This window comes from Primulina huaijiensis, chromosome 5 (assembly GCF_012295235.1).
Source record: "Primulina huaijiensis isolate GDHJ02 chromosome 5, ASM1229523v2, whole genome shotgun sequence".
Lineage (NCBI taxonomy): Eukaryota > Viridiplantae > Streptophyta > Magnoliopsida > Lamiales > Gesneriaceae > Primulina > Primulina huaijiensis.
In genome coordinates this window covers 20,381,302-20,406,828 of record NC_133310.1, presented here as the reverse complement: position 1 = coordinate 20,406,828, position 25,527 = coordinate 20,381,302, and the positions used below count along the sequence as shown (strand labels likewise).

The following is a 25,527-nucleotide window of genomic DNA, read 5'->3' as shown; positions in this document are numbered from 1 at the left end:
CAAAAAAAATCTAAATAAGGAACAAAATATGTCACAATCTATTATAAAAGAAAAATGTATCACGATCTCTTTTCAATTTCATATAAAAAAACAAAAGAATAAATAACACAAAAAAATTTGTGAGTTGATCTTATAAGTCAATTTTGTGAGACGAATATATATATATATATATATTATTTTATTTTTTATTTTTTTTTTGCATTAACCTTTACCTTCAAAGCATTCAATCATCATTCATCATACAATAAGACGGACGGTGTTTGGCTGAGAGCTTGTAAGGCCATCTCCGATCCACTGCACTACATTCTGAACTACATTGGTGTTACACTAAAATCATCTCCAACCACATTGCACTACATTTTACAATGTGTGTAGAATATTCCAAGAATATTCTTTTTCTTTTCAATATTAATATTTCTGTTTTATGTTAATTGTTCGTAATTTGTACCATTTTAACAAATTATTAATTTAATCTGTGTTTTTTTATTTTTTATTTTTACACTTAATTAATTTCTAATCAGAATATTAAAAATTTTATAATTAAAATGTCAAAAAATTATTAATTAATTAAATATTAAACACTTATATTAAATTAATCAAATTAAAAACAAAAAAAAAATAATAATAAAAATAAAAAAAATTGTGCTGCGCCACATGTGGAGCAGCTTGTAGAGCTGCTCCAATCCAGCGCCAGTTTTGGTGCTGGATTGGAGTGAAATATCATGGCACCAATGTGGCATTGTGGTGCCATGATTGGAGATGGTCTAAGGTCCTTCGACGCTTATTTGATAAGAGCATCTGTGCATGGATGATTTATATATCCATCAAATTTTTACGTTTGATACGAAGTTTCGTGTTCGATATTTAATTGTAAAAAGTTCTTTCTAAAAAAAATGAACAAGTTTTTGTCGACAAAATTATGAATAGTAGCGGACAACGCATCGATGAGATAAATTAGGTGAGAATATGAAATGCATTAAACTTTGCCATGAGATTTCACACGAGGAGAACTCGTATAAATAAGATACTCATTTCATCAATTTCTGCATCCCAAAATTCATTAAGCTCTTCTCTCGAGCATATCTCCTTCTTTAAGTCTGTAATTCTATAATATTTGTGAAGTGTTTTATTCTCTTGTATTGAGAGAGTATGCGTTTTTTGTGAAACAAAGTGAAGTTGTAATCTACAAAATATTATAGTGAAATCTTTTAATCTTGCCCATGGTTTTTTATCATAATAATATTTAGGAGTTTTCCACGTAAATATCGGTGTCCAGTTTTATATTTTATTTTTATATTATTATCTAATTACGCGAGACTAACAATTTTTTTCTCTGTCGCGCGCTGAAATAAATTTTTATATATAAATTTATAATTTAATGTTATTTTTTATTTTTAAATAAAAATTTTAATTCCTACTATTTCAATTTCATCTCAACTGTTTCATCTACTATCCGTTGATTTATTTGGAATCTCACACTCACGCATATGCTGGTAAGCGTCGCAAATATTTTATTTGTTTTGTTTGTTTGCAAATCCCACCTGTAATTCTTTTCAGAATATCCTTTTTTTTTCTATTATTGAATTATGACAGAGTAATACTTCCGAAATTTGATGACGTGTACGAGAATAATTCTTTGATTACAAAAGTTTAATAAGATCATTTAATATGTCATTTTGTAAGACAGATTTTTTTATTTGGATTGACTTGTCTCATATATATAGATTCATTAAAACATTTCACACAAAAGCTAATCTTCATTGATTGAGAAAAAAAAAATCAAATCGATAATTTTATAATGTTTATTTTGCCATTTCGAAATATTTTACGTTTAAGTTTATCTAAAATATCGTGATCGAGTATGTTTGCATACAACTCGACATTCGTTGCCTAAAATCTCATGTCGCGATTTTGGTTCAAACGAATATATTGTATAAGTGATTGAATTGACTTCACATATATCCTTTAAATAACTATTACATTTTTACAAATAATAAATATTATGTGAATTGTAATTTTTAGACGATGGCTGGCTAGCTTGTTTTCTTTGTTAGCTGTTACTGTTAATAGGGTATAAACGAATCGAGTCGGTTCGCGAGTTTTTCGAGCCCGTTCGAAAAAATATTCGATACGAATCCAAGCTCCAATTCAATAAATAAATTTCGAGACTTTTTGAGTACTTATTTTCAAACAATAATTCAAATAGTTCTCAAACATGTTCGAATATTTCATGTCGAACTGAAACTCGAGCTTTAATTCGAATCGAATTCAAGTTAAAAGTTTTAAAATTTTCGAATTTTGAATTGACTTGAATTCGAATAAAACTAATTCAAACCGAATTCCAACATTTAAATTTTCATCTATGTTCAACTCGATTCGATTAGAACTCTACCTATTAGTTGTTGACTAGTTCAACCTCAGCACCACGTTCCCTCTAATATTAAATAATCGTATAAATGAAAAATAAAAAAATAAAATTTCCAAAAAAAAAAGAAAAGAAAGAATGTCTTCCTTGGATTTGACTACTGTCATAGCGAAATACCAGTCTGTCATTTGACCCCTTTCTAGAAGTGCTTGTGGATATCTTTGTATGCGTGAGTAGGCAATCAAGAAACAATGTGTAGCTACTGTGTGTAGTGTCCGTGTTTACTAGAAAGGTCCATTTTTTTTTTTTTGGTGAATATTTCCAAGATTCAGAATCAAGTCTTTGTCTCTGCTCTGTTTTACGAAAATTGAGGAAGAAAGAAGTCTGAACTTTGTCTACAAAAGTCTGAACTTTGTCTTGCTTTCGGAGAAGGTGAAAAAGACATCTTTATCCCATTTTCTATTTTCCACACACTGGCTCTATGTGTATAGCTTGGTTGAATGACCGGGAAATCAGGTTCTATAAATGGAGTTTGCTATGAGAATGAGAGGCTTAGATTAATGGTGCTTAAGTTTCCTACTTTCTTGATAGTTAGTTCTTAGAAGTAAACAGATCGTTTGACCCTTGTCTGTTGCTATTTTTGTCAGTGGTCACCAATCCAGCCGCAATTTTTGGGTTCATTAAATCATTCCCTTTTGATTGATTTCTTTGAGTTTCGAATTTCAGGAAATATAATTCCATTTTCTTTGAAAAAACGTACATGCATAAGATTTTATTGTATTCAGTGTTTCTTGAAGAGATTCATGCTTTGTAAGTTTCATGATGTTTGATGAGATTTCTTGGCCTCATTGACAAGCTGTCTTGAGTTTCCTTGTGCTTTGGATGAAATTTTACAGTTTGATCTTCTTATGAATTGTAATTGTCTGTAAGTTTGTAAGCTGTTGTTTGGTTTGGATTTTAGAAAATTTGAAAGGAGAGGAGGATAGGAAAGACGACGATGAAGAATTCAGAATCGGAACAAAATTTCTTCATTGAGAGTGAGGAAGAGGATGAGGAGAAGGCATATAACAAAGGTGAAGATGGAGAAGATGGGAATGATTCGGATTCATCGTATTGCTCGAATGATAATGAATATGCCAATCGACAAAACAGCAAGCCCGATTCTTACACCACTTCTTGGCCTCAAAGTTATAGGTGACCTGATGTTCTTTTCATTCCCTTTTTTTCTTTCTTTCTTAAAATGAAAGGTTGAATGATGTGAAGACTTCGTGAATGGGTTATTTCTGACAATGCTGGTGCAATTTCTTGAATTTTGAAGTCATTAATAAGGAAATGATGTTAGATATATGATTAATTTGCCAGTCAAGTTCAAGTAACTAATTGTAAAAACTTTGTACTTGGATGAAGATAGTACATGGATGAGGTAATCCATATAAGGTCAAATTATTTGTGATGTTTCTTTCTCTATTTGTTTCATACTCACTAAATCCACTGAAACTGCTCGGTGCAGGCAATCCATCGATTTATACAGTAGTGTCCAGTCTCCAAGTCTAACTTTACTTGGGACACCATCATTGGGACGCATAGGCAGCTCATTTCTCTCTTCGACTCTCACAAGGAGACATACTCCCGAAGTATTGCCATCTCTGACTAAGCCTCTTATACCTTCCGTAGAAGATGAGAAACTTCACGAAAGGCCTCCTCTACCCTCAAGAAAGCCTAGTGTGACATTTGCTGGGAAATCTGGCGTTTCACACGAACTTCCCATTTCCCGCCAATGTTCATATGGCCAAGCAGTGTTAAATGGTAGGATACCTTAATTTAAGTAAACAGTGTGTAAGACCAACCGACCCTTTACTCGATAAGCACAAAATGATTTATTTATGACGGTTCTATGTAGGAATTAATGTCCTATGTGGAGTTGGAATCCTCTCTACTCCTTATGCTGTCAAAGAAGGTGGATGGGTTGGGTTGTCTATATTGTTTATTTTTGCTATTCTCTCTTATTATACGGGGATTCTTTTAAGGTACTGTTTGGACAGTGAACCTGGGCTTGAAACGTACCCCGACATTGGCCAGGCAGCCTTTGGTTCTATCGGACGTGTTGCCATTTCTGTGAGTTTTATTCTCCAACCTAACTTCATAATTGCTAATCAAATCATCTTCTGTAACACAATATAAATATGATTATTCAACACATATATTCTATGACTTGACTGTTTTCGTTAAGAGGAAAAAAGGACGGATTAATTAATTTCAGATGTTGATTTTCTCTCTTGGATGCAGATTATTTTATACGTGGAATTATATGTAAGTGTTCTGGAAACTCAGTGAAATATGTAACATTCCTCTGTGTTGTATGTCTCAGACACGGTTTGCGTCTACGACGGTGCAAGATCCAAATATATGTTATTTTAATGTATTCTTTGCAGGCCAGTTGCGTGGAGTATATTATTTTGGAGAGTGACAATTTGTCATCTTTATTTCCAAATGCATATTTGAACATTGGGATATTTGAATTGAACTCTCACCATCTTTTCGCATTGATTACCACCTTGGCCGTCCTTCCTACTGTTTGGTTAAGGGACCTCAGTGTTCTTAGCTACATCTCTGGTGAGCACCAATATTTCCTTGTATTTGTCACATTTTTACCTCTCACTAGAAACATTTTTTGTAGATTTTGAATCGACAATTTCGATCTAATAACCAAAAGATACAGTAATTTCAATGCACGTTCGAGATTTTTATACTTACTTTAGGCTAATATGACCTCCATCACCCTTGGTACAATGACGATATTTGCTTTTCTTTTTGATCAGCTGGAGGAGTTATTGCATCAATCTTGGTTGTGGCTTGCTTGTTCTGGGCTGGCTTAGTGGATCAAGTCGGCTTTCAGACGAAAGGGACAGTGCTAAACCTTTCAACTCTTCCTGTTGCTATTGGTCTCTACGGTTATTGCTACTCAGGACATGCTGTTTTTCCCAATATTTATACATCAATGGCAAAACCCAGTCAGTACCCTTACGTCCTCTTAACCAGGTAAATTAAAAAACTTAAAAATTAAAAACCTGCATTTTATTTGTTATATATTTTCTTAGATCCAAACAGTGTTACTTGAGTATGTGTTATAGAATATGATGTCTAGTGAATATTCGCTTTCTTGAACTCGTGAGTCGGTTACCAATGCAGCTTTGGGATATGTACTGTGCTGTATGCTGGAGTTGCTGTGATGGGATACACGATGTTTGGAGAATCGACACAATCGCAGTTCACTCTTAATATGCCTCAAGATTTAGTAACGTCTAAAATTGCTGTCTGGACTACTGTGCGTACACTCATGTTAGTCTTTTGTTGCAATATGCATCCAATAGATCTCATTGTAATAAACTCTTTTCTATATCTGTGATTGTGCAGGTGGTCAATCCGTTCACGAAATATCCTTTCTTGATTCAGTAGCTTGATTAATCCACAATGCTGCTTCATTTAATAACCCTCTATTTCAAAAATCTTTAATAGCTGTTAGAGATTCAAGAGCATTTAATTTACTTTTAGATTCAGATGGGGTTTAACATCGTTTAGTTTTGACTTTTTGGGGTTGTTTATACCATAACTATGATTACATATGCATTAACCATGTCTCCCGTGGCAATGAGCCTCGAGGAATTGATTCCATCAAGCCGCACCAAATCGTATATGTATTCAATCCTCGTAAGAACAGCACTGGTGATATCTACTTTGATTGTGGGTCTTAGCATACCCTTCTTTGGTACGTTATCACTTTTCACTACTATGGTATTGGCGGATTTACAGAAAATTGACCTTTATTTCACATTCAAGGCCATTTTCTTGTGCCCTGTCTTTGTTACTTACCCTCTTTGAATTTTTTTCGTATTCCTAAACGTAATGCCTTCTTTCTTGGTAACCTTTAACACATTGTTTTGTATCTTTTCTATGACACAGGTTTGGTGATGGCATTGATCGGTTCTTTATTCACAATGCTAGTTGTAAGTTCTGGTCTTAGTATAACAAATTAAGTCCCTGCAAATCAACTGCTCTACCACTGTTCTAATTGGTCCTTGTTACTTTTGAACTCATGTTGCAGACCTTGATTATCCCGTGTGCTTGCTATTTGAGCATCTTAAGGGGGAAAATAAACCTCTTTCAGGTAAAAATCTTCGACGCTTCCTTCGTTTACACAATTATCAGAGACAAATACAATAACGAAGTTAATGGAACGCCTGCTTGTATTTTGGGGATATAAACTTGCATTTTCAAAGAATATTCATCTGGAATTTGATACCTGTTGCATTAGCCTGGGTAGGGCGCCCTCGCCTGGCAAACGAAAAGGTTTTAGCTCTTAGTTTACCCAACTTTTTTTTTTTGCTGTTCCTTTATTTTACAGGGATCCATGTGTGTGTTAGTCATAGGTGTAGGCGTCATATCCTCGGCATTTGGATCATACTCTGCACTCTCTAAGATAATCCAAAGCTTGAGCTGACATCTCGCAGGATGCCACATGCTCGTACGTCGCCTAAATTTGCCCCTGATCACAAAATGTCTTCAATAGTTGAAAAGTTCTTTTTTTTAGTCTTTCTGCTACAATTTCGAGTAGTGCAGGTCTCAGAGAAATTTTCTGATGTACCTTAGATAAAAACTTAGCTACCCGACATTTCGTATTTTTATTATCTTCGCTATCAATTTAGCCGAGTCCTATAGATGATGTTTGTTGAAATAAAAGCTATGGTATGAGTTCTGTTAATGGATTTTGGCCTCTCGCATTTTGTAAAATTTTCTTTTTCTCTATTATATCATTTTTAAAGATACATACAAGCTCGCGTAGAATGTATTCCGGTAAATATTCATAGACTACAAATAACACTTATAGACTACAAATAACACATTTATGTTAGCAACGAAACCACAATATGAATTTTGAATAATTTTTCTTTTTTTAGGGTACTCTATAGAGCTCAAATGATCATCTACAAATTACACATTAACGTTAGCAACGAAACAACAAATAATGTTGTCATAAAACACAAATTATAATTCTTCCACCATTGCAAGGATCAAACCAGGCCTGGATAAAGATTAGGACCTTCTTAACTATCGAGACTCTTTTTCCCAACAAGATCTTCAAGAGTTAAATTTAATGTATCGGCTGATCCCTTCTTCACTTCCTCCCCACGGGCAGCCAGAAACTCCTCAACACTACCAGGTTCCCCAAACCATCCCAATCTATCAGCAATAAGGTGCAAACTGTTGCATCCATCGCATCTGGCCACCACCACACCTTTATCATATGATTCACGGCAGGTTGTCTTAATGGATCTTGTATTGCAGACTTTGCACGTAAATATCATAACACGGTCATGTCTTTCAGATATCTTCAATTTGGATTTTATGACGTGTTTTATGTCAGTCTTATTATTGGTTGGATTAGAGACACACGTGACTTCGCCAGAGTCGGGTTCTGAGCTGCAGGTTTCTAGACGACTCTCAGCTACATTGGTAGCTTCTGCAAGTGTTTGACATGCTCTTGTATACTTACCATAGCTGTGATAAAATGAGCTCGACGCAGGATGAAAATCCTGAAACAGTTCTGCAAGGAAAAATGGGAGAGTTGCACATGAACCCAAATATCAATTGTTGCAGCACAAGACAATGCATGAAACCATGCTTTCGAGTTTCGACTCCACTTTACACAAAGAAAGGCACACAATTGCTTAAATTTAGTAATCATAAAAGCCCCCTCTGTAGAACGAGAAATTTCCCAGATATTCACAACAAATCAGCACATTCAATTATGAAAAGGTAAAAATAGGAAAACAAAGTAAAACCCAATGGTTTACGTGGTACCTAGTGTAGCTAACATCTCATCAAAAGAACAACATTTAAATTTCAAGTTAATTTCTTTTATATAGTCAGTAAGTTTGGCCCCAAAAGCACATATCACAGCTCAACTAAATTTTTATCATAATTTGGAAGAAGATTGACTTATGTTCAAATCGTAAACGAATCAAAACAATTCAAAACTTAATTGGCGAATCAAAAATTCAAACTTGAATACTTCACAAAACACAAATCCCAAGCCAATGATCCAGCAGACAAAAACGGCATAAAGTACCCTTTACCCAAAGCCTCCTTTTCAGTTTTCTCCTTCTACAATTCGCTTTCCCTCCTACTCAAATTCAGCTCCAATTATTTTCACAAAAGCGGCAATTTCTTATCAAACAAAGCAAATTCTGAGTTCAAAAAATCGGAGTTCGAACGCGAATACAAGCAAAAAAACAAATAAAAATCTACGAATGCGGGCGGGGTGTTAACAAGTGAGTGGAGAAGCGAGTCACCTGCAGTTTTAGGGTTTTTGTGATAACTTGCAGCAAGAAGAGAGAGAATTCGCCGAGCCGCCATTTCTGAGTATCTCTCGAGTAATTTCTCTTATAAAAACCGATGCTACGTTAATATATCATGCTTCGGGTCGTAGAAAAAACCGAAATGGTTTTTTTTACAGTTTAGGCAACCCGGAATACCTCGGTCCATTTTGTCATATAAAATAGATAAATCGAGCCAATAATATTTGGTCCTATCAAATTCTACACAAAATTAGTTATACGGGTTGGGTTGATAATTTTGTCTCATATTGCAGCGGATTATGAGTCGACCCGACACCTTAACCCGTATTACGATCGCTTTTTTTGCCAATACTTTCCTAAAAATAATTGTGAATTTAACTAAAAAGTAATAATAATCTTGAATTTTAGTAATAAAAATATATTTTTCGGTTCCATTTAGAAAAATGCCTAAACTTGAGTTTTTCTTCAATCTTATGAAATCAACAAGAATAAAAAATAAAAAATAAAAAATAAAAATAAAAATAAAAAATCAATTCTGTTATTAAATTACATGAAAATTGCTTAATGCATTTGCAAAATACAAATCAAACTATAATTTTATTCAATATAAACATGCTTATTGAGATTTGAACTCATGACCTCGTTCTGATACCAAATGTTGAGATCAAACATTTATCATTAAGCCAAAAGTCATAGCTCATAGCTGTTGAGTGCTAATGGGTCGGACTGTTAGACACACATGTTCGAAGATGTGCGGATATATTTGTTAGTGCTGTCTCACATACTTAGAGACTAGTCTTATCATTTTCCTACCGTCGGTCATGTCCCTATCACAGGTATTATTATCCGTTCAGATCTGACGTCACTCTTTAATAACTCACCTAACCAACTAGATTAAGTGGCACAACGTCAGCAGTTTAACGTATGAGAACTTTCTAAAAGATCACTCATCTCTGTATTATTTTTACTCATACAGCTTAACTCAGTGCATATTTAAATTTTAACTATATCCTAAACTTAATATATAATGAGGTAGTTTTCATCTCCAACTCCATAAATTGAACATAATTTCAAATCATATTATGTAAGTTTTAAAAAATTAACTCGAGCTGGAATAATGATGAGGATTAATTGTTTAATATTTTTATGAATATTTAAGAACCAAAAAAATTCTAGATTGTTATATTTGTTTATCATTTGCTGAAATAAATTCACAAAATAAAGATTTGAGTGTGTTACATGTAGCAACGTGCAAGAGTTAGCATTCAAACTCGGATTGAGGTGGCGCACAGCTGCATTTTTTGAGTTGTGAATCTAAAAAATCCAAAACCGAGTATATCTCATCAGATGCTGGGTGGTATTTATCACAAGCAGCAAATTGATGCATTTTCTTGGTCACTTCAATCCAACTCGAGCCTGCAAATATTTTCTCAACTCCGCGTTCCTTCATGTTTCTTCTAATCCGTGCAACATCGCTCCATCGGTTCTCTTCAGCATACGCGTTGATCAAAAGTGCGAAATGCCCACTATTGTTCGGCTCCAGAATATTTAGTCTATCCGCTGCAACTTGAGCGATCTCCAAGTTTTTGTGAAGCTTACAACCGCCTAATAAAGTGCCCCAAACTACAGAATTCGGCTCCACTCTCATGCTTCTTATCATTTTTAGTGCCTCTTCAAGTAAACCAGCTCTGCATAAAAGGTCTACCATGCATCCGTAGTGTTCAATTTCAGGATGAATGGAGTATTTGCAAGTCATGTCGAGGAATTTTTTTCGACCCTCCTCGACAAATCCTGCATGAGTACAAGCAGCAAGAACATTCAAAAAGATGACACCATTTGGCTCGATTTCCTCCTGTTCCATTTTGTCGAACATTGATAATACTTCTTTTGCATATCCATGGAACGCAAGACCATCCAATACAGAACTCCAACAAAAAAGATTTTTCTCATGTAATTTGAAGAACACCACTAGCGCCATCTCCAAAACACCGCATTTTGAGTACATATCAATCAACGCTGACCCTATATAAACATCGAGGTCAAATCTGTTGTTCATTACATACAAATGCATCTCCTTTCCTTGATCCAGCGCCCCAAGATGAGCACAAGCAGATATTACTGTGGCCATAGTCACTTCATCAGGTATAATTCCATTGCTCTTCATTTCATGAAAAGTGTCCAGTGCCTCTTGATAACGATTGTGTTTAGTGTAACAATTGATCATAGTTGTCCACGAAATCAAGTCCCTTTTAAGCATCTTACGGAACAACTCCTCTGCAGATTCCACAACCCCAGCTTCCACATATCCCTGAATCATGGTATTACAAACCGCAGTACTCTTTTCTGGCATTTCACTGAACACCCTTCTGGCAGAACACAGGTCACCATCACGAATATGTGCGGAAATAATCGCAGACCAAGCAAAACCATCTCTTTCATGCATTTCGTCAAACACTTTTCTCGAATCACATATCCTGCCAAATCTCGAATAAAAATCAACAAACGCAGTCTGAACATGAACACTTAACCCCAACCCATTCTTCCAAACCTGTCCATGAACGCATTCCCCAAATCCTACAAAAGATAAAACCCTGCAGCTCTTGACGACTGCTGGGAACGTATAACTGCTGGGAGAAACGCCATTCCTCAACATTAATGTATAATACCACAAAGCTTGAAGAGGGCGAGAGCAATTTACGAAGGCGCCAATTAATGCATTGTAGACGAATATATTGGGATCTTCCACCCGGGTAAAGCTGAAAAGGGCAGCATCTACACAATGAAAGCTGGAGCAAGCAGAAATGTATTGGTTGATCAAGAAACAATCTTGGGCTGCATTGTTCTTGAGCATCATGCAGTACCATGATTCCAGCTCTTTCAAACTCAAGCATCTTTTCAATTGGTTGGCTACAAATCTTCCACTCCATTGCATGGGAATAACTATATAACTTTATTTTATTATTCAACTATTTTGAATTCACAATGAGTAATCAATTATGCTTCAGGATAAGATCCACAATTCTTGAATCAGAAGAGTTATGTAATATGATTTTTCTGTAATTCCAAGAAAATTTCAGGTTTCTAGATTTCTAAATTTTTTAGATTAAGCTTAATTAATTTATTGTCTTTTAAAAATCATGTATTATTTGTTTTGAATACGTTAAAAAAACATATCTAGTTTCTATTTGATCTGTCCAAAACACTTGTAACAAATCTTAATGTTTATTAAATTTTATAGCTTACACTTCAATGTTTGTAAAATGAGCAGATTATTTTTCATGCACCCTATTGCTTACACTTCAAAATATTATGGGTTGATATGTCTACTGCAAACAGGGAGTCTGCAAAATTTCGGTTAAACCGAATTAACCGACCGAACAGAATTAATTCAAAAATTCGGCTCGGTTAATTCGGAAGTTCAGTTTTGAAATTTTAGACAATCGGTTAATTCGGTTCGATTTCGGTTCTAATTTGAAAAATTCGGTTAAACCGAATTAGTATATATATTAATTTAAATTGTATATGGGCATTAAAAATACATTAGAAGGAAATCCAACTTTTCATACATTAGAAGGAAGTTCATTTATCCAATGACTTTATCTTCAATATTTCTATTTGTTATCGGTATTTTTTGTTCAATGTTTCTTGTTATTTATAAGCTCCACATTTTTTTCTTCTTTTTTTTTTTGTGTTAAAATTCGGATTTTTTAAAAAAATATCGGTTATTTTGGTCTGTAACCGAAATAACCGATTTGAAAATCGGTTCGATTAATTCGATTTCTATAAATATTTTGATCGGTTCGATTAATCGAAAATAAAATCGATTAAATCGGTTATAGTTATATTCGGTTCGGTCGGTAACCAAATAGACCGATTGCACACCCCAACTGCAAAGGGCAACTCAATTCAATTATTTGTTTGTACCTATGTGCAATAAGTAGTATATGTATCTATTTTAATTATGTCATTTTTATATTTTATAGAAATGGAAGAAAACAGCGGCAATGAACAGTCATACATTCCCCAAGTTGGAGACAGTCAAAAGCCAAAAATAGGGATGAAATTCAAATCTTTAGAGGACGCGTTTTCGTTCTATAACCTTTATGCACGAGAATCAGGTTTTAGTGCAAGATTGAGCAATAACAAAAAAAAAAAAAAAGTAAGAAAACAAACGAAGTTATCTAGGAAAAATTTGTATGTTTTAAAGAAGGACATATAGATGAAATCAGATGGAGTAAACAAACAAAAAGTGATGAAACAATAAAAGAAAGAGATTGTGGTGAGATTAGAATTGGATGTAAGTCAAAGATTTCAGTTGTGAAGGAACAAACTGATCTTGGTTGGGTTGTTAGTACCTTCATGGAAAGTCATAATCATCCACTGTCAACTCCTTCAAAGGTGCATTTGTTACGCTCACATCGTATTGTTTCTGCATCAAAGAAAGCACTGAGTCAACAGTTTGCATAAGCGAATGTACCCACTTGTCAACAAATGTGATTGTTTGAAATAGAGTCTGGAAGGCCTGAACATGTAGGTTGCATAGAAAGAGATATGAGAAACTATGAGAAAACTCTTAGGGATGAGCATAAGGGTATCGATGCCGAAACATTGATTGATTTCTTTCAGTCTGAGAAAGACAAGAGTTCAACTTTCTTCTTTGATTACGAGACTGATTCAGACAATAGATTTAGTCGGTGTTTTTGGGCGGATCCTGTATCAAGGAGGGCATACACTGCATTTGGTGATGTAGTGGTGTTTGATACGACGTATAACACTAACAAATATGGGATGATTTTCGCACCATTTGTAGGAGTTAATCATCATCATCATACCATTATTTTTTGTTGTAGATTTTTTAGTGATGAGAAAACTGATTCTTTTGTTTGATTGCTTAATAAGTTTCTAAAAGCCACGCGTAAAGGTGCACTAAACTTGATCATTACTGACTAGGATCATGCTATGACGAAAGCCATAACTCAAGTTTTTCCTACAACAATACATCGATATTGTTTGTGGCACATTCTAAATAAATTCACAGAAAATTGAACCCGATGACTTTCCGTGACCACTATCAAAGCATAAAGAACGTTATTGTACATTCTACAACATCTATTGAATTTGAGATATCATGAGAAGAGCTTATGAATTGTGCTAACTTGGTACAAAATGATGGGTTATCATTGTTGTATGAGTTGTGACATAAGTGGGTGCCAACTTATTTCAACCATGTATATTCTGCAGGGATGTCAAGTAGTCAGAGATTTGAAAGTTCACATGCCTTTTTCAAGAGATACGTCTGTAGCAACAAACATCTATGAGAATTGAGTTTTAGGTTTACAATGTCAAGAATTTTCAAGGTTCTTCTTCTTCCGAACCTAGGCTACTTACGCATGACATACAAAAAGACGATATATCATGTAGTTGAATGAAATTTCAATTTGAAGGTATTCCACGCATGAATATGTTAGCACTTTTTCGTATCAATCAAGTGTTCTACTTGCCTGATAAGTATATACTCAAACGGTGGACAAAAGATGCAAAGTTGGAGTACTATATCCTATGGCTGAGCAAAATGTGATACATGTGTCACATAACAATCGCAACTGTCCAAATTTGCAAGACGGGTATATATTGATTAATTTTTAAAAAACTAAATAATTTCATTAATATTAGTAAGAATGATAACATTCGTTTATCAGGTCAACTGTAAATAATCATAACAAAGATGAAACTCAGATGAAGAAGATTTTGGGTCAATAGATGGTAACTCAAATACATAAATTATTTTATGCATTTAAATTTAGTCTCATTGATAATATTTCACTAATCATTATCTTCATATTTGTAGTTTCTAACGACATGTGGATAACTGAAATGGGCTTCGATGATTGAAATTAATTTGTAATGTTTTTCACTATTGTTTCAAAAATCATAATCAGAATAGTCTTCGATAATGTTTTTTTTTTTTTTTTTAACTATTACTATGTATGTACTTATGTTTCTGTTGTTGGTACATGTATGGTGCTAAATTTAGATAAGATGGTGCTCTGCTAGAATGGTTAGTGTTTTATTAAAGTTAAACTTTAATATTACATATTTTGTGTGTTAGTTAAACCTTCTGTACTATTAAATAGCGAGATTTGCTATTAAAATTGATGGGTATTACGTGTATATGTAATGGTGCTTGAAATATCTGCAAAATAAATAATAAATATTTGCATTATAATTCTAAGAAAATATTCTAGACAATTACAAACGAACTGGAAACTTCTTGCAATAACTTGCAAGAATATATTTAATCACGATCACTAATTTGTAGATATTTCAAATTCTCTTGTATATCTTCCAAATTCTTATTTATCTCATCCAAGTTCTGTTCTATCCCTTGCAACTTCTTTATTTGTTCAGGTAGCAAGACTTTTCCACTTGTATTTGAACTTGAAGATGTAGTTGAACTTGAACTTTCGTTCGCACTAGATTTGGAGGAAGTGCTTGCAGCTTGTTTCACCAGAAATGCACCATAAGCACTTTCTGCCTCCTATCTATTTTTGAAAGACTGGTGGACAACACCTTAACTTTAGAAGATGCTTCTCCCCATGTGTCATAAGTACCTATTTCACGACCAACAAAGACGACATATGTTTTCCCCTATATTGTACAAAAAATCACAAACTTTTTCAACATGCAGCAAGAAAAGATTAAAATGACAAACAATTAAAAATTAAACAACTCACCATTGTTAAAACTCAGCAACACAAGTATAGCAATGATGCAGGTCCTGGGCATCAATCAATAAGTTGGAACTACAATACTATCAGAAAAATGAATTGCACGGGAGAAAAGATTTCAGCAACTCACCTTTGGTAATGAATGTATCGGCTTTAGCAGATTTCAGCATAGACAGTAGCAGATAATTAAGAAAAGAAGATGAACAAAGCTAGCTGCATAAGTAGAAGAAAAGAGAAAACAAAACATTCTTACCATTCAATTTTTCCACAAGTATAATATTGCAATCCAAGCAACGGATTGCACACCTAACGATATGTAGCCACACAACAAATGCATAAAAAATATTTACAACTAAATCGAATTTCACTAAACACCGGAAGAAGCGCACAGCAGATTAGCAGGTTTCATGCTCCAGAACTTAGATAGACCTAAATCGAATTTCACACAATATATATCATAGGCTTCAAAATCCACAATTTTTACATAGTTGGATGAAGAGAGATCTGTCATACCAAAATTACCAAAATCGTCGGAAGACGATCGGACGAAAGAAATTTCCAAGCGATTTCCCTTCTGATTTTAGAATCATGAATTTTGTTCACCGGAAAGTGCACGACCGAGAATCATGAATTTCCAAGCGGAAGGAGAAGCTCTTCTGAGCGTGAAATTGACGATCTTATATATTTTATTCTCAATTTAGCCCTTCACTCTTCTGAGTCATGTGTAGGGGTGGGTAAGGTACGATATATCGTACCGTAAATATCGGTATGAAATTTTTCCATACCGATACGGAAATTCGATATACCGCATATTCGGTATACCGAATTTTCAATATGAAAAAGTTCATACCGGATACCGTACCGACACCGAAAATTTTGTTGATATACCGAAAAAATGTACCTAACTTAAATTTTAAAAAACTCGATTTTTTCGGTAATTTCGATATTTTTTCGATACGATATTTCGATATATTTTTCCAGCCCTACTTCTGAGCGTGAAATGAGTCTTCAAAATTTTCTATATTCCTTCATGAAATTTGAGCGTGAAATGAGTCTTATTTTTTAATTTCGTTTTTTGTTTAAAAAAAAAACACTCCTGGCGCCCAAGAATACCAGGGTGCAGGGTAACAAGTTTGAATTATAAATTTAATTTTCTTTTTGATCTCGAAGATATCTACTGCGTGATCTTTCTTAACTGTGGGCAAAATTGTAAGGAGAGAATATCATGAATATATAACGTAAAGACTAAATAATGCTTCAAAAAAAATATCATGAATAAATAATGGTTACACATTAGCTACATCACATTCATTCCACGACCAGACTCGAAATCCATAACATCTCCATGCCCCGCCCCATAGGGATGCATTATGCCCATAAATATCAAACATCTTGTCATCTGAAGAGAAATGACCACTTTCTCATCCTTTAAACGTCTCCGTGGTCGAACCCCAGGGAGCAGAAGACATGATGTTTGAGCTATTGTAGGTTTCTTGATTCCCGGTATGATTTTGCTGTGAAGTTCCGTTAGGCCTTCTGTTGCCAGAATTCGTGGTGGTCAAGGAAATGGACACAGATTGTTGCTGCTGCTGTTGGTTCTTCATTGGTGACTTTGGCCGGAGAGACTCGATTTCAGGAGTTGTTTGGATAAGGTGTGGTGCCTCCGGTGGAGGGTTCCTTCCTCCGACACCAACCCAAACTTTTCCGTCCTTGTCTGCAAAATTCCTGATGTATGCCTGAAATGTACATCAGTCAGTAAGTCAGCAATACAAAATCAACGACACTGGCATAAAGCAGACATGGACAGAATTTTCAAATCTCTGAGTGTTTTTAAAGATTGAACCTTGTCCTCCAGCTTCCTAACACACTAATTTGCCACCTATTGTTGAGCATAATTATGCGGCCCAAACACAAGCTAGCAAAATACCCAACAGACAAAAAAGGACTCGTCATGCCATACAAAATTAGAGATATCAGTTGGTTGCAGGTTCTAGTCCGACAAATATCGGATAGAGCATACATGGAACCCACGAGATCAATCCATAACAACTGCAACAATAGTATTTTACGAGGTGCAATAGGGACAAAATTGCCGAAGAGTATTTTATCAGGCTTCACAAAGGGCTGCATCTAGAAAGTATCCTGCGCACACAGGCCGCAGCTGGCTGCACACAGAGCCTAGGCGAGCCAAATGTGCTGCTTTAACAATTGTGTGTAGTGTAAAAAGAAATTAATGATTATATTAAATTTAAAAAGTTCAAAGATGATTTTATAAGATTTCTTGATAATTAATTGAAATTACTATTTAAGTACAATGATTTTCTGTTATTTTCAAAAAATTTATGGCGTTGTATAATATATTTTTTCCCCATATATTAACGGTAATATGGTCGTTTTATTATTATACCAATGGCACCAAGATGTTTATTCCACACATGTATGCCATAGGGATCGATTATTTGGAAATCACAAGAGCCAAATATATCAAAATTATTTCCAAGAGCCAAATATATCAAAATTGATTATGTATTAACTACTGAACTTTGAGAAGTGAATCTTCGATCAAAAGCACAAACAAACTCAACCTCTTACTCTTTAGTTTCATTTGAAGGAGCAAAGGGTGGTGCCAAGTATGTATTCACGTGGCCATAGAGATAGTCCAAACATACCTCAGAATCGAAATTTGATGAGGATAATCCTCTACCAACTGTTAACCAACCAGAACGAATGTTATGATCTTCTCCGAAAAGCTCAACCCTTCTTCTTCCAAGGGCGAAATGCTCTATAATTCGGTACATATCCTCAGGCTTTGCAGTTGAGCCTACAATTTCATTCCATATAGAACCAGTAAAGCCACCAACAGCAATGAAGACGAGAGAAGAAAAGTTTATTAATATCTGTAAAATAATCAAGGTATGAAGTGGGTAGTGGTACGGGAATATAAAATACTCTACGTATAAATAAGTTGCAGCGGAATTATGTTGAAATTCATCATATTACCATTCCATCTCCCTACGAACACGTAATAATGCCTTTGGCAATCTCAAACCATTTAATCGTATAAATCTGTGCAAAAACCCAAAAATGAAAAAAGCAGCATGAACATAATTTGAACAGAAAATGGCCAAGTGCTACAGCACCAAAGGCTGCTCTGTTTTTGGCGCCACAGCAGAATGAAATTCATCGAACACACCAGAAATTTTACATCACAAATTACAGAGGTGCCTAGAAGAAACGAAAAAACAGGGTAATGATGATCTATTGATCTTTATAATTGGAGAAGCTAAAGTGTCCCGCCATACGAGGACAAAAGACCACTAACCCACAATCAGCCTCAATCAGATCCTTCCTAATCTCCACGAGATTAGAGCATCTCAAGGAATGCAACATGTACCTCTGTGTGTGTGTGTGTGTTTACAGAATAAAAATAGCGCTAAAAATCAAGATATCAGTTGATTACAAAAACAAGGGAAAGAAATGTCTACCATTTTCTACAGCCAAAATAGCCGGCAGTTCTAAAATGTTCTGTGGCGTCGTTCATTCACGCAAGCACCAGTTATGTGAAAAGTTAGAAGAGGAAGGTAAATAAATAATCTCATGGCATCATTTCCTCATTACAACTCCAAGATAAACCAATATTATAGGAGCAAAAATGGTGATGACTACAGCTATAGGATAAAAAAACATATCGCAATCGTGCAAACAACAAATCACAATTGCCGACACCTATCTCAAGAGAAAAAAATTACAAAGAGAGGGTGATTTCCAGAAGTGAGGTATTACTATTACCGGGAAGCTAAGGTAAAACAAGCTAATCGAAATGCAAGATCACCCTTACCATAAGGAGGCTCCTCTGCAATTATTACATCTGTGTCAATGTTGGCATGGATAATATGACCATCTGTACTGCGACGTACAGTCCCTTTTATCCCCATCAGGCAATGTTCCTTCATAACAATAACATAAAAATAAATATAAAACATATTCAGGATATAGGAATACAATTATAGCACCCATTTACACACATAAAACCATAAACACCCAAATGGAGCCAAGGAAACATCCTTATCTATATCAGCACACAACAGTTCTCAAACATAATTCATACTTTACTTAGGAAGAGTAAATTGTTAAGAAACTAGCCATATTGCAGATTGGATTACAAACATATGTAACATCCAACAACTATGATTTCCTATTTGAACGTCGTAAATTTTTGCAAAGAAATGGAAACGGGGTTCACAACTTGTCACAGAAAACATTGCAAATGTAAAATACATGTCTGCTACTTACCACGTGTTCAGAAGTCAGAACTCTTCATTTTTTATTTGCGCCTCTAAAATATTTCATTAAATTAAAAAAAAGGTGAGTAAATTAATATAATTATGATTATAGAAACTGTGGCTAAGAAGTTTTTTTTGCTACAGATTTAAAACAAAAAGGAAACCTTTTTCATCACAAGTAGCTATTGGTTTTCTAATCTTCTTGAGTAATAACGTAATCACGTTTTTTCATGAGAAAGACTCAATAACCGCTCATCAATTTGAGCTGGAGGTCTCCTCGAGATTGATGTCTAATTGATGTCATGTCAGAATGCATTTCAATAGGCCCTCAATCATTTATGCCAATTAATTTTGAGATTTTAATTTGTATAAACAAAAGAAAGACACCACAATACGTCTCGGAAGACAATCAAGACATTAGCATCATGCATGATTAAATAGTATGCTTTGAGCGTAACCTTTGAACGCTGAACCAAAGTATGAGAATCATGACGTAAGGCAGGAGTTGCATTAGCTTTGTTAGTCTTCACCCAACATATATCTTCACATCTGCGAAATCCCCACTAAATGTGCAAAGCAGATACTGAGAATTAATTATACAAATTTTTGGAATGGAGAGGAAATGGATCATTGAGATCAAAAGGAAGCAAGAGACAAAAACAAAGACAACAGATATGAGCTGGCTTCACCTTTTTAAGACATTGTCGACCTTGCTCTAGCCCAACACCTGCGCCAACCCATAGGAAGATGAAAGATGGAGTGTCAGCGATTGCCTATGAACATAGAAGGAAAAGGAGAAGGAAAATCAAAATCTATCAAGTGACACAGAATGCATGGGGACAGGAAATTCTTCACAGGAATAAGACCAAAACAGAAGCAGAACCAGTGAATTTCAAATGGAGCCTTCACATACATAATACAGACAAAAATGAAAACACCTCAATTTTCAGATTCATTATTTCTTCAAATGTCCAGTATTCCATATGTTCAGTGACGCCAGGAGCCCGGTGAACATATTCCTCCCAGGGTGGGTCTACAAGAATGACATCAAACTTGGTTCCAAATAATTCCTGAGAGAGCACCTGCTCTCGCAGGTCACACTTGTAGTACATTGGACATGAAGCAGATTTTGCAACAATTTCATCCTTTCTCTGGATAAGATCTCGAAGCTTTGGATAGTCTTCCACAACACTAGTGAGTTCCAGCTCTCTTATAAAATTCTGAGGCCGCGTGCCAGTGTCAACAAAGTTTTGAGAGTAATCATTCTGCTCCCCTCTGGAGGGAGCTCTGCCAGGGGGTCCATTAGATCTAGCAGGAAGCCATCCTCCAGATGATTTATCCTGCAGCTGCCCACAAACCATTGGAGCAATAGCATTAAAATTTGGACCAGACATGATAGGAAGAGTTCCTTTTCCAGCCCCTAAAGGACTGAAAACCAGAGAGCTATTCTGTGGATTTCCTACATTTGGGGGAAATCGATGCGCCAGCGGCCCAGAAGGAATAGGTGGACAACCTGGTTGAACAGGTAGCATATTCATCTCAACACCCCTAGCTCCCGGCCATATAATGGGAGCAGGCTGAAATGGTGGAATAAAAACTCCAGGAGATATAGGAGGACCTGGAGCAGGAGACATGTTGGGAGTTAAAGATTGAATTGGCCCATGAGGTGGAATTCCAAATTGTCCAAAAGGTGATCCCACCAGGGGTACTGGAAAACCAGACTGCCGGCTGTCTCTTCCAGTAGGCCTACCCCTTCCTCCTCTCCCCATTCTATTTCCCCTAAAACCTTGTGAGGTATTTCTATTAAAGGAACCATTCTCTTGGTTTCCATGCGGAGGTAAGGAATCAATGCTATAACCTTGGCCACTATTGCCACGATTGGACAAAACACCATTCTGACCGCCAAATTTATCTGACTGAAATTCAGTGTCATCCCTCCATGAATTATGATCCTGAATAGCAAGGACACCATCCATGATTTTATCTTTGGACTCTTCACCAGATTGTCCAGATCCATGTTCAATATCAAATTCTAGTTTTGTGTCGGATCGTTGAAAAACCTCACGTTTTTGGACAAAGGTTGCACTAGAATCATCTACTCCATGATCAAATGGTTTGGTACGGATTTCAATTACATCATAATTCTCATTTGATATTCCATACGTAGATGAGGTTTTCACTGCTTCAGTCCTGCTTCCATCTTTTCTACCACCAGAGCGACCATATTCACCATCAGTCCACTCACGACCTCGCCTTGGCAATTCCCACTCTCTGCTGTTACCATAGCTGGTTCCACCATCTCCAGTTTCCTTGTCTTGCCTTCTTTTTGAAGCATCTTTGAAGTTCTGGCGGTTCCTGTTTTTGTCAACCCAACTGTCATCTCTTGCTTTTGCTTTTTCATCCCATGACCCATTTTTTACCTGTTCATTCCTCTTAAAAGCACCCCATCTCTCATAATCCGACTCAAAACTATCTGACTCGAACTTATGCTGTCCAATCTTCTCAGGAGTCCTGGACATACTGCAGCCCTCTGTATCTGTCCTACTGTTATCTCTCATTGCCATCTTAACATCTTCGCCTTTATCTAAAGGCCTTTCACTATCAGAAACTCTATCTCCACTAGTGTAATTTCTTTGCAGTCTATGCTCCTCAAGTCTCTCTTTACTCGATCTTTCTTCACTCCTTCCCTCTTCTCCGTCATGAGACTTGATAACTTCATCGTTGATTGAATTCATATCTCTGTTTTTCATATCAGTCGATTCAATTTCCAGATTATCACTTTTTCTTCCACACATGTTTCCAAGTTTACAATCAGAAGCCTTTCCACTTCTGACATCGATTATTTCTACAAAGTTATCGGCCTTAACAACAGCATCAGATTCATCCCATTTAGAGCGCCTTCCATGCTCAACATACCCATAACCCTTTTCTCTGTTACTATCCCTTCTCTGTGAATGTTTTGAATCTTTATCTACCACCTTGCCCAAATCAAATTCATGCCCAGAATGCTTAGTAGTTGACTTCTGTCTCTCACTTTCTCCAGCTTGCCTATATCCTCTGCTTCCGGACATGTTCTTCCCCTCAAGCTTATGTTCTACTTCTCCATCTTGATACCAAGTGCTCAATCTGTGCAATGTATTCTCCTCTGGTATTTTCTTCATCTGCTTCGAGTGTGACTGTTTTCTCTCACATTGATCACTATCAGCTCTGACTGAGCCACTCATTCTATTTCGACTTTCATGTCTGTCAGATGTACTTTTTTTTCTCCCACTACTATCAAAGCCATCAACTTCTTCAATGCTATCTATTTTCCTCGACTTTCCTGGCCTGCGCTTTCTCATATCTTCTCCATCCCAGTCATCAGCATCCCACGCCTTATCAATACCCACCTCCACAACATCATCAATATCTTGTTTCAAAACATTTCTCACACACCCCGGTGAATCAATAGCAAAGGAGATCCTCAAAAATTGATCTCTTCACTTTATTAAAAATGAATTTAACTAATGCAAAAGCTGCATCCTGCGAATTTTAGAGAGATAATATAAGGGAAAAGTAATTTGTCAACATACATAATAACCAATAAGCTGAAGAATATAACAAGTAGAATTTCATGATAAGAACGTTTTATATTGCAATAACACGATATGAAGAAGAAAAACTTCAAGCAACTCTGGAAAATACATATAAACAGTTGAATTCAGATGTCTGTAGCAAGTGGTGGTGGGGAAATAGGCAGGACTGCAGGAGAACCACCCACCACCAAAAAATGAATTAAGTTATATGTATATTTTCTGAAGATAAAATTTAGCCTCGAGATACATTAAGTCGACCCTGATACTAAATGACTAGGTCCTTGGAGCAAACCATATTATCTTATATTAGCCAAAAAAAATCCCCACTCCCAAAATTGGATAATTTAAAGTACAGAGAACAAAGAAGTCACTACCAACAACTTCAACACCCAACAGTAACCTGGATATTCCCGATTCAGTTTAAGCTAAAACCAAAATCCTAGACGGTTTAAACCGGTGAAAAATATATTTTTTTATCGCATGGAAGAAACCTTTAATCCTTTGCAGATATCCCCCAAATCTATTAAGGGATTAATTTGAATTACGTATCACGTTTTCACATTAAAGCATCATTCTTTTTTAAAAAAAAATAAGAACTTCAACTTAGTTTCTGATTAAACAACAACTTTCAACCCCGAATTAATCGCAGGAATTCGATCAAACAAATAAAAAAAAAAGGGGTCAAATTTTTATTTTTTTTAAAAAAAAGAAATCTTTGACGCCAGAATTCTCATTATACTGACCTCGAAGAAAAGGTGAAGTTACAGCTGCATGCGGCGTTGTGGCGGAGGAGCTCGTAGGCTGTGAGTGATTGATCCGATCCCGAATTTTTTTGTGATCGGGGATGGGATTAACCGCCGGAAATTTATCCATCATAAATTATAAAATATAATATAATAAAAACATTCAAAAATAAAATAATATGAATAATGTGAAATAAAATATATAAACTATAAGAAAATCTCTCATTTTTGTTAAACTGAGAAATTGTATTTATTCTCTATATTCAAAGTGAGGCCTTAATTTCTTTGGCTTTCCTAGAAAAGAGAAACTATATAAAAAAATAAACAAAAATATTATGATTTTCATTTTTACCATTTTAGGCAATTTTGAGTTTGAAATATGTACTATATTATTAAGTGTGACATCCTTAGAATAACTACGTTTGAAGAAACAAAAATATTTATTTTCATAATTATCGTTCTTACTCTACTAAAAACCTCTTCAAGTTACTTCATATTTTACATAGAAAAAAATATAAACAAAACTTCTTTTTTAAATCGAACAACTCTTCTAAATTGAAAATAATTTCGTGTTAATTGTTTAGTATTATTTGATCAAATTAAAAATAATAATAACATATGCAACACGTATACATCTTTTACTAGTTTGAATAAGCAAAAAAACTTATGTGAGACGATCTCATGGATCGTATTTTGTGAGTCAGATCTCTTATTTGGATCATCCATGAAAAAATATTACTTTTATACTAAGAATATTACTTTTTATTGCAAATATCGGTAGAGTTGAGCCGTCTCACAAGAGACCTACTTATAAATAAAGACATATATGGATATACACCTCATGCTTATTATTGGCACACCATATCTAAAATTTTAAATATTTTTTCATTGTAAAAAAATAATATGTGAATTGAAAAACAAAAAAAAAATTACATATAGGTAAAAATTTTGAAATTTTATGATATATTTATTTTTCACATTCTAAAGAATCTAAAATAATTATCTATATGATATAATATAATACAATATAATATAAAGCCAAGCAAACCTGTCTAGAAACGAAATCTAACCTTTTTCGCTCCAAAAAAATATTTTTTAAATAGTATTATCGGTGAACATTAAAAATGGGGGAAAAAATACTTCATTTATTTTTTTCTTCCACGTGATTTAATTTAAATATTATTAAGAACAAAACATTTATTACATCTTCAATTATTAATTTCGAAATAAATTTATCAGATGCTTGTCTCTGTGAATTAGACTACCCAATAAAAAAAATTCAATAGAATATTTATTAGTACACATTAAAAAAATTATTCATTTATTTTTCCTATAATATTATTTAAATAATATTAAAAAAAGTGTAGTCTTTGGATGCCTCTATTGTTTCTTTGGAGTCTATTATCGAGATGTAAAATTTTTATAAATCCACTTGATTTGTTTTGATTTACTTCTAACTCTTTCTTTTTTTTTCCTC

General features: G+C 34.9%; 4 protein-coding genes and 1 long non-coding RNA gene across 10 annotated transcripts; 1 reads left to right on the top strand and 4 right to left on the bottom strand.

The window, feature by feature from the left end:
* Window positions 1–2,584: 2,584 nt before the first annotated feature.
* On the top strand, window positions 2,585–7,103 carry LOC140976964 (amino acid transporter AVT1C-like). Of its 5 annotated transcripts, none has more exons than XM_073441428.1 (13): window positions 2,585–2,797; window positions 3,327–3,559; window positions 3,876–4,171; window positions 4,266–4,480; window positions 4,652–4,675; window positions 4,798–4,978; window positions 5,185–5,404; window positions 5,555–5,690; window positions 5,780–5,803; window positions 5,990–6,131; window positions 6,326–6,369; window positions 6,468–6,530; window positions 6,768–7,103. In XM_073441428.1, exons 2-13 carry the CDS (start codon window positions 3,363–3,365, stop codon window positions 6,861–6,863), a joined length of 1,638 nt encoding a protein of 545 aa, XP_073297529.1. In that variant the 5' UTR covers window positions 2,585–2,797; window positions 3,327–3,362; the 3' UTR covers window positions 6,864–7,103. The 5 variants fall into 5 exon arrangements, with proteins under 5 accessions (XP_073297529.1, XP_073297534.1, XP_073297530.1 ...); XM_073441429.1 differs by lacking the exon at window positions 2,585–2,797 and adding an exon at window positions 2,813–2,928; XM_073441432.1 differs by lacking the exon at window positions 2,585–2,797 and adding an exon at window positions 2,858–2,881.
* Window positions 7,104–7,340: 237 nt separating this feature from the next.
* LOC140976965 (mitochondrial protein import protein ZIM17) lies at window positions 7,341–8,834 on the bottom strand. Its single transcript, XM_073441434.1, has 2 exons — window positions 8,716–8,834; window positions 7,341–7,967 (listed from the first exon to the last, which is right to left on the bottom strand). Exons 1-2 carry the CDS (start codon window positions 8,777–8,779, stop codon window positions 7,468–7,470), a joined length of 564 nt encoding a protein of 187 aa, XP_073297535.1. The 5' UTR covers window positions 8,780–8,834; the 3' UTR covers window positions 7,341–7,467.
* Window positions 8,835–9,932: 1,098 nt separating this feature from the next.
* LOC140977570 (pentatricopeptide repeat-containing protein At1g06143) lies at window positions 9,933–11,725 on the bottom strand. Its single transcript, XM_073442320.1, has one exon. The coding sequence runs from the start codon at window positions 11,651–11,653 to the stop codon at window positions 9,980–9,982; it is 1,674 nt and encodes a 557-aa protein (XP_073298421.1). The 5' UTR covers window positions 11,654–11,725; the 3' UTR covers window positions 9,933–9,979.
* Window positions 11,726–14,922: 3,197 nt separating this feature from the next.
* On the bottom strand, window positions 14,923–16,161 carry LOC140977849 (uncharacterized). The gene is made up of 4 exons (XR_012175448.1): window positions 15,963–16,161; window positions 15,580–15,662; window positions 15,456–15,499; window positions 14,923–15,369 (listed from the first exon to the last, which is right to left on the bottom strand). It is a non-coding gene; the product is annotated as an uncharacterized lncRNA (long non-coding RNA).
* Window positions 16,162–16,675: 514 nt separating this feature from the next.
* LOC140976963 (N6-adenosine-methyltransferase non-catalytic subunit MTB-like) lies at window positions 16,676–24,174 on the bottom strand. Of its 2 annotated transcripts, none has more exons than XM_073441427.1 (7): window positions 24,051–24,174; window positions 20,671–23,254; window positions 20,422–20,505; window positions 20,191–20,295; window positions 19,288–19,396; window positions 18,119–18,270; window positions 16,676–17,185 (listed from the first exon to the last, which is right to left on the bottom strand). In XM_073441427.1, the coding sequence occupies exons 2-7, from the start codon at window positions 23,071–23,073 to the stop codon at window positions 16,871–16,873; spliced, it is 3,168 nt and encodes a 1,055-aa protein (XP_073297528.1). In that variant the 5' UTR covers window positions 23,074–23,254; window positions 24,051–24,174; the 3' UTR covers window positions 16,676–16,870. The 2 variants fall into 2 exon arrangements, 1 of the variants encoding a protein (XP_073297528.1); XR_012175349.1 differs by lacking the exon at window positions 16,676–17,185 and adding an exon at window positions 18,450–18,515.
* Window positions 24,175–25,527: the final 1,353 nt, after the last annotated feature.

Excerpts from the sequence above, each read along its gene's own strand:
- LOC140976964 (XM_073441428.1), top strand. The coding sequence starts at position 3,363 with ATGAAGAATTCAGAATCGGAACAAAATTTCTTCATTGAGAGTGAGGAA. Across the intron at positions 4,979-5,184 it reads TGTTCTTAGCTACATCTCTG|CTGGAGGAGTTATTGCATCA; the intron begins GTGAGCACCAAT and ends CTTTTTGATCAG. Across the intron at positions 6,132-6,325 it reads TCTTAGCATACCCTTCTTTG|GTTTGGTGATGGCATTGATC; the intron begins GTACGTTATCAC and ends TCTATGACACAG.
- LOC140976965 (XM_073441434.1), bottom strand. The coding sequence starts at position 8,779 with ATGGCGGCTCGGCGAATTCTCTCTCTTCTTGCTGCAAGTTATCACAAA. Across the intron at positions 7,968-8,715 it reads CAAAAACCCTAAAACTGCAG|AACTGTTTCAGGATTTTCAT; the intron begins GTGACTCGCTTC and ends TTTTCCTTGCAG.
- LOC140977570 (XM_073442320.1), bottom strand. The coding sequence starts at position 11,653 with ATGCAATGGAGTGGAAGATTTGTAGCCAACCAATTGAAAAGATGCTTG.
- LOC140976963 (XM_073441427.1), bottom strand. The coding sequence starts at position 23,073 with ATGAGAAAGCGCAGGCCAGGAAAGTCGAGGAAAATAGATAGCATTGAA. Across the intron at positions 19,397-20,190 it reads CTTTGGTTCAGCGTTCAAAG|GAACATTGCCTGATGGGGAT; the intron begins GTTACGCTCAAA and ends ATTGTTATGAAG. Across the intron at positions 18,271-19,287 it reads TGCAGAGGAGCCTCCTTATG|GCTCAACTGCAAAGCCTGAG; the intron begins GTAAGGGTGATC and ends ATGAAATTGTAG.